This window comes from Lynx canadensis, chromosome A3 (genome assembly GCF_007474595.2).
Source record: "Lynx canadensis isolate LIC74 chromosome A3, mLynCan4.pri.v2, whole genome shotgun sequence".
Taxonomy (NCBI): domain Eukaryota; kingdom Metazoa; phylum Chordata; class Mammalia; order Carnivora; family Felidae; genus Lynx; species Lynx canadensis.
Window position 1 is genome coordinate 50,518,556 of NC_044305.1, and position 7,821 is coordinate 50,526,376.

General features: G+C 34.6%; 1 protein-coding gene across 4 annotated transcripts in view; it reads left to right on the forward strand.

Annotated features, from left to right (window-relative positions):
- Nucleotides 1-7,436, forward strand: part of SEPTIN10 (septin 10) — a 66,536-nt gene extending 59,100 nt beyond the window's left edge. For 2 of the 4 annotated variants that reach the window (XM_030310255.2, XM_030310256.1), the window contains exons 10-11: nt 3,831-4,018; nt 5,769-5,845. In XM_030310255.2, the coding sequence (XP_030166115.1) occupies nt 3,831-4,018; nt 5,769-5,784 (204 nt within the window). In that variant the 3' untranslated portion in view covers nt 5,785-5,845. Of the gene's footprint in view, nt 1-3,830; nt 4,019-4,528; nt 4,612-5,768 lie in introns of all 4 variants that reach the window. The other 2 variants (XM_030310258.1, XM_030310254.2) reach the window with 2 other exon arrangements.
- The last annotated feature ends 385 nt before the right edge of the window (nt 7,437-7,821 follow it).

Consider the following 7,821-nt stretch of genomic DNA (forward strand, 5'->3'; position numbering starts at 1 on the left):
CCCACACCTAGATTTAGCAATGGGTGTTTTGCCACCTTTATTTTATATATATATGTGTGTGTGTGTGTGTGTGTGTGTGTGTGTGTGTGTATGCATCTGGGAGAGAGGGGTGTCCATTTTTCCCTGGTCATCTGAAAGCTGGTTGTAGATATTATGACACTTTATCCCTAGGCACTTCAGTGTGCATCTCTGAAGTTAGGCACATTTTCTTCCATAACCATTGTACTAGTATTACACCTAAGAAAATTAATGGGAATGCCATAATCTCACCTGATCTCCTGTCCACAGTCACATTTCCCCAGTTGTCCAAGATGGTCTTTTATTGTTTTTTTTCTTTTATTTGTTTACAGATTTTTTAGTTTTTTATTTTTGAACTGGAATTCAGTTGTAGGTCTCATATCACATTCGGGTATTCTGTTTGTTTAGTCTCTTTTGTCCAAGAATAGTTCCCTAGTTTTGAGTTATTTTTAAGTATAAAAATTGAGGAAAGAGTTGTAATGAGCAGGAAATGAGGATGCTGACTTTTTTTTCATTAGTAGATTCATCTTTAAGATAGAAGTAGAGTGAAACTATTTAAGAGTTTAATTCTCATATATCATGATTCTTAGTTTTTCCAGTGAGGAGAAAAGATGTAGAAGTGGTTTACAGTTGAGTTGTTTCTTTTTTTTTCTTTTTTTTTTTTTTTTCAGAGAGACAGAGACAGAGACAGAGAGAGTGAGCATGAGTGGTAGAGGGAGAGAGGAATCTTAAGAAGGCTCCACATTGACGTGGCGCTCAATCTCATGACCCCTGAGATCATGACCTGAGCTGATATCAAGAGTTGGATGCTTAGCCGACTGAGCCACCCAGGCGCCCCATAGTTGAGTTTTTAATTTTTAAAATCCGATACAAGATTATCTTGTTTAAATGTGTATTATTTAAAAGGAAATTGAAAATTCAGGGTTGAATTTCAAATCACATGGTTGAAAGAAAAAGAGAAAGACCGTTTGTCAGTAGATCCTTTATAGACTTTTATTTTTAATTTTTTAATGTTTATTTATTTATTTATTTATTATTTTTTAATGCAATTTATTGTCAAATTGGTTTCCATGCAACACCCAGTGTTCATCCCAACAGGTGCCCTCCTCCATGCCCATCACCCACTTTCCCCTCCCCCCTCATCAACCCTCAGTTTGTTCTCAGTATTTAAAAGTGTCTTATGGTTTGCCTCTCTCCCTCTCTGTAACTTTTTTTTTCCCCTTCCCCTCCCCGATGGACTTCTGTTGTTTCTCAAGATCCACATGAGTGAAAACATAGGATATCTGTCCTTCTCTGACTTATTTCACTCAGCATAATACCTTCCAGTTCCATCCACATTGCTACAAATGGCAAGAGTTCATTCTTTCTCATTGCCAAGTAGAATTCCATTGTATATATAAACCACATCTTCTTTATCCATTCATCAGTTGATGGACATTTAGGCTCTTTCCATAATTTGGCTGTTGTTGAAAGTGCTGCTATAAACATTGGGGTACATGTGCCTCTATGCATCAGCACTTCTGTATCCCTTGGGTAAATTCCTAGCAGTGCTATTGCTGGATCATAGGGTATATCTATTTTTTAATTTTTTTAGGAACCTCCATACTGTTGATTTAGTTTTGAGAGAGAGACAGAGTGTAAGTGGGGGAGGTACAGAGAAAGGGAGACACAGAATTCGAAGCAGGCTCCAGGCTCTGAGCTGTCAGCACAGAACCCAACACGGGGTTTGAACTCATGAGCCATGAGATTATGACCTGAGTTGAAGTTGGATGCTTAACTGACTGAGCCACCCAGGTGCTCCCTAAATTTTTAACTATATAGCATTATAGGCAGTAGATTCTGGGCCTCTCTTATTAATGTTACAAGGTACTTCATGGCTAGTTTTAATACTGTAAAGCCAGTATCATTAATACTTTAGAGTCAGGGTCAAAAAAACAGGAGACCTTCTGTGCTGTTGATAACTTCTCACCAATGCCCTTAAGACAGTACCACCAATATGCTATATCTTTTGTAAACACTGCTTCTGAGTATTTGAAATATGTTTGAATTACATAGTGGAACCATAAGTGAGTGCTTTATGTACATGGAATAGACTGCTGCTGTCAAAAGTTGTGAATTCCACATTATGTAAATAATAGTCATACCTATCTCTGCCTCCCTTTTTAAAACATTTTTCTTTTTGCAGTATTTCTGCAATTTTTAGTCAACTTCATGAATGATCTATGAAGTAGTCTATAACCTTTCAAGATATTTAACTATGCATATAGAGTATGCAGCCTACATTTAAGTAATCAGAGATGTCTTTATACATGTCCTCTAAGTCCACTCCTATACACATAATCTAAATCCACTCCTGTATCCTGTCTTTCCAGGCTTTACTCAGCTCCTCTCCCACATTTATAGAAGATACACACATACTCAGTTGTGACTCTGTGTATACCATTGATTTGAATGACAACTAGATGAACCCCACTTTTTAAATACACATGCACACACACACATAAATTTTTGTAAAAGCAGGAACTATGAAATAAGCAAATACTAATGAACTGATGCTTCTCTGAAATGCCATCCTCAGGAATAAAAGCATTTTAGGGAAGAAGAATTTTACTTAATCTGTTTCAATCCTGTTCTGTCTCCTTTTAAATACATCTCCTGTCAGGATTTACTGGCGCACAAGACAGCCTCTTCCATATTTGGAACAGTGAATTTTTATTAGGATGGAGTTTAGCTCTTCAGTTTCTTATATGCCATCTTTTCTAGAAACCAAGTCCTACTTTTTTATATGAATGCTACCCAGAACTGAAAATACTAAACGTTATCTAACTAGACCAGGGAATTCAAAAAATTACCTTTTTTATCTAGATTTTGGATGCTGTGCGTGTGTTCTTGGCAGGCAAGACACGCGGCTCATTGATATAGGATCCACTAAAGTCCCTAGATTCTTTTTCTAGATAAACAAACCAAGGAAATATCATGTTATAATGTTATAAACTTTTACAAACTCATTTTAATGGTTGCATTGAGTGTATTTAGCACAAATTTACTTTTTGACTTTATTAGATGTGGGCTGTTTTCCATTATGCTGTAAACTCAACTACAGTGATTATTTTTATGAATAAAACTTACTCAATTTAGGATTTCTTGATTTAGCTTAGATTTCAAGAAGGTGAATGACTGTGGGAAAATGTAATAGATTTTTAAGGTTCTTGATTTAAATTGACAATTGACACTTTCCAAGCAGGATTACCAATAGAACTTTTAACAGTTTCACTATATTTGGTATCTTTACTTGGAAAATAACTTGCTTTTGTAATTTGTGTCCCTCACTTTTATTAAGCATGGATTTTAGAGAGTTTTATTTGAAGAGGCTTTGCAGGGAAATATATAGAACAAGAAAATGAAAACTCTAAGAAAAGGTCAAATGTTTTAAAAACATGGGAATCTACTCCCGAAGCCAAGAACACACTGTATACACTGTATGTTAGCTAACTTGACAATCAATTATGTTTAAAAAAAATGAAAAAATAAAATTAGAATAAAAAAAACAGGATTTTACATGAGACTGTATTTTTTTTATTATGTGTTTTTGTTCATGCATCTTTTGCATCATGGGAACTCATTTATAATTAAAGTTACCAAGGCAGTTCCATATGTACATTTTTCCTTAAAGCATGAACTTTCGAGACATCAGGAAAACTTGTAGATTGCTGTGTAGGTTAGTGTTAGAAATTGTTGCTAAGCCGGAGAACATTCCTGTGCATGTGCTGCCACAGTGTGTTGTTGATGGGAACTGCACCTTTCTTTCACAGCTACAGGCTAAATTTGAGCACCTTAAAAGAGTTCACCAAGAAGAGAGAATGAAGCTTGAAGAAAAGAGAAGACTCTTGGAAGAAGAAATAATCGCTTTCTCAAAAAAGAAAGCTACTTCAGAGATATACCAGAACCAGTCCTACATGGCATCAGGCAGCAACCTGAAGAAGGACAAAGACCGTAAGAAGTAAGCCATCCCCAACTCCCTGACTCTGGTGGCCCCATTCCTCCATTACTTTCTTTCTCATTGCCCTGTTTGATCTTCATTGAACTTACCAGTTTCCTTATTCCTTGTCAACCTCTTGTGATTAAAATATCAGCTCCTTGAGAGCAGAGACCTGTCCCTTTTCTTCACTGCTGTTTCTGCAGCATCTAGAACAGCACCTGGTACATATTAGGTGCTCAGTAAATATTTGCCAAGGTGAGCAAATGAATGAGTGAAAAAAAAGTATCATAATGTAGAAAGGGTCAGCTACCTGGGGGGAAGAATGGCTGCTCTTATTTTGTCACCTAGCCTGTATTTCTAATAACTTCTGACTTACCTACCGTTGGTTATATATATTTTGAATTTCATGTATATACTTTGTTGGGGAATCATAGAAGTAATACTTGATAAAAGACCGAATTCTTAGGTTCTCTTTTTTTATTTTACAAATTCTACTGATAATGATTTTGTGAGAATTTTTATTTTAATAAGGGATCCAGGCTATCGATTTGAACTCCTGTGCTTTGATGTCAGAGCTTGTGAAATCAATGGTGGACGTAAAGATGCAGAGGAAGGTAGAGAGGGCCCCTGTACAATGGGGTGGCCATGAGTAGCATTTGGATGATAATCTCAAGGCTTATAGGTTTGGGGTATGTGTTAAAATCAAAGTTACCAACATTTTAGAAAATAAGTTTTTTTTTCTTTTCTATATTTTATGTCCTTTATTTCTCCTACTTAAAATGCCCTTGTCATTTTGCCTAGTTGACTGTTCTTGAAATTCATCATTAACCTGTTCTGTTGAGAGTGCTTCTCTGTGACTCTTTGCCTTAGTTTATTTCAGCTGCCTCTGTTTTGGCAGCATCCAGCTCTCCTTATGTTCCTCACAGAGCAACATTTCTGATTTAATTTTATCATCATATCTTATTTCAAACCCAGCATTTTCAGAATATTGTGACTTCAAATAATTAGGGAAACCTAACATTGGACCATGGGGACTTTCCAATTTTTAAACTATGGAGAAGTAAATCCACAGGGTTTTGGTGGATTTAGCCGACCTGTGGATTTTATAGTTTGGGGAGAAGAAAGAAGGAAGGAATTCTCATGTGTGATCCTTCCATATAAACTTTACAAGGGCATGGATCTTTGTTTTATTCATTGATGCATCCATGTCCAGAGCCTATAACAGTGCCTGCTATATAGTGGGCATGCAATTACTTGTCAAAAAAATGTATATGATTTTTAATAGCTATTTTTATTCAATAATTGAATTTCAAAAGATAAGCTATAAATATAGTTTATTACTGCTTTAAGATATGCTTTGAATTGTACAGTTAAGGGACCTTTTACCTTCTTATCCTTTCATCTTAATCCAGTGTTACTAAAATTGGATTCCCCAAGTTTATTCCATGTATGAAAGACAGCTTACATTTGCTTTGTAAAAATTGTCACCCTGCTCCACTTAACAACCATTAGTATGTGTTCTTGTTTATAAAGTAAGGGCAAAGCCCATAGTTTTTTGAGAGCTCAGAAGAATTAATATTCAAGAAAATAGAGTTTGATGAGGTATTTTTATTTTTTCTTTTCCAAAGTCCCATAGCTAGATATCCTATAGTATATTAGATGTATATTTGCTCTTTCTGTAAAAGCTTTGTAAAACTAATGATTTTAATAATTTTTATTTCCTATATAGTTTTTTATTGTACCAATCAAAAGGTTTTTTTTCTCTTTCCAGCTCCAATTTTATGTAAAACAAAGGTTCCAGATCATAGAAGGTCATCACAAGCAAAAGTTATTAAAATGTTAGAAGTATGCTCTGATTTTCTTGCTGTTTTTATTTTCTGTATCACTTATTCTATATCTGGCAAATGGCCACAAATGGCACTTAAATGCTTTTAAGTATAAAGTTAATATATAAGCCACAGTGAATGATATCACTTATATATTCACTGTTGTTAGAGGTTTTCAAGTTGCTGGTTTGTGATGAATGTAGATCATTTTTCCTGCTGCCTGGTTATTGTCACTTACATGCATTGTACCATGGAGCAAAGTGTCAGTGACATTGAAAATACAGAACTCATTCATTGTATGGCTATCTGATTGCATTTATATTCCAAGAGGAACTCCTTTTTTGTACATACCAAAGGTAAAATTTGGGAAATATGTTTTAAAATGTATTATATACCTGAAGCTCTAATCTCTTAATAGTTTTATAGAAGTTTTTAATTTTTGTACCATTATCCAATTGATAACATGATCCTACGCTTTTGTATGAAATTATGTAACATGATGGCCTTCTATGCTTCACTATACCTTATTGTGGTTGAAGTATTGTTGTGATGGAGCAAGATATGTTTGAAAGTAATAACATCCAGGTATAAATCCCTTTTCTAGTGATGAGTACCTTTGAATCTGGGGTGTTGCCACTCTGTTTCATTAGGATATTTTATATGTTTAAAACTGTCTTCCAGGGAAAAAAAATCATAAGGTTGAATTGTCTTATTAAAAATATTTCTTAAGAAAATATCTGTCAGCATCTGAATATTAAAGATATAAAAATTTAGATAACTCATATATTGAGATATTTGAATTCAGTGCCTTCATAGTATTCTTAGAACAATTGGATGCCTTCTAACTTTTTCTTAACAGTCATAGATAGGTATATAATTTTTCACTTTTGTACTTGAATATCCTAAATAAAATATCCTCTTGACAAATAAAATATATTTACGTATTTACTAAAATTGGTTTAAAATTACCTTAACTTTTCTTTTTGCAAACTGTCATCTTAAAGAAACATTTTGTCAAAATTAGTTCATTTAATCATGTGTTTGAATTATTTTAAGACAGAGGTGTATATTACCAGTATTTTTCAGAAAACAAAATGTTTTACTTAGCCTATGTCAGATTCTGAGCAGTGTATATTTTCATGAAATTGTATAAGTTGCAAATAAAACCTTTCATTTCATAGCATAATTTATCAGAACAAACACCTTAAATTCCAGTTTTGCATTTGAAATTCACAAATGTCTCTTAGCTTTTTAAAACATTAGTAAAGTAAGTTTTAAGTATCACAGAAAAAGCTCTGAACTTTCTTCTCAGGATCAGTAATGCCCAGGTTCTGGAAGGTGGGAGCAAGAGAGCCTCTGAGTCCATGAGGGCAGGTAGCCTGTTGTACGGAGCCCAGCTGGAAGGTGAGAGCAGGAGAGCCCGTGAGTCCCTGAGGGCAGGTAGCCTGTCGTACAGAGCCCATCCACTGCCACAGCACTGAGCGTTAGCTGAGGGGAGTGTCATCCTGGAAGCTCAATTATGTGATGTGAGTGCTGGTCATCTGTAGTTTTATTATATCAAACTATGTATTAAACAGCTATCCTCAACTTTAATAAAGTAAGTTTAAATGCCAGATTGGTTGTTGGCAATGTTAAAAAAAAATTATTCAATTTTCTAGTTGAAAAGATTATGGAAACCTGCCTAAGACTCTGAAGACATTTATTACTACTACTGACTCTGCTGTAAGCAAGACTCACCACATGTGCTTCAACTGACAATGTGATCTTTAATTTATTTCATTTATTTGAGATTCAAAAGTTTTGAGAACAAATACACTATAATGTTCATGTTCTTCTTACAAACCTGATTTATTCTTCACTATCCAGATGCAGGGTTACAAAGTGAGTTATGATCCAATGAAGCTTGAATTAATAAATTCCTTGGGAACAAAATAAAGCTAGACATGTTTTGGTAATTTGTTTTCCATAAAGCATGTGAAACAATTACCTCATTATCAA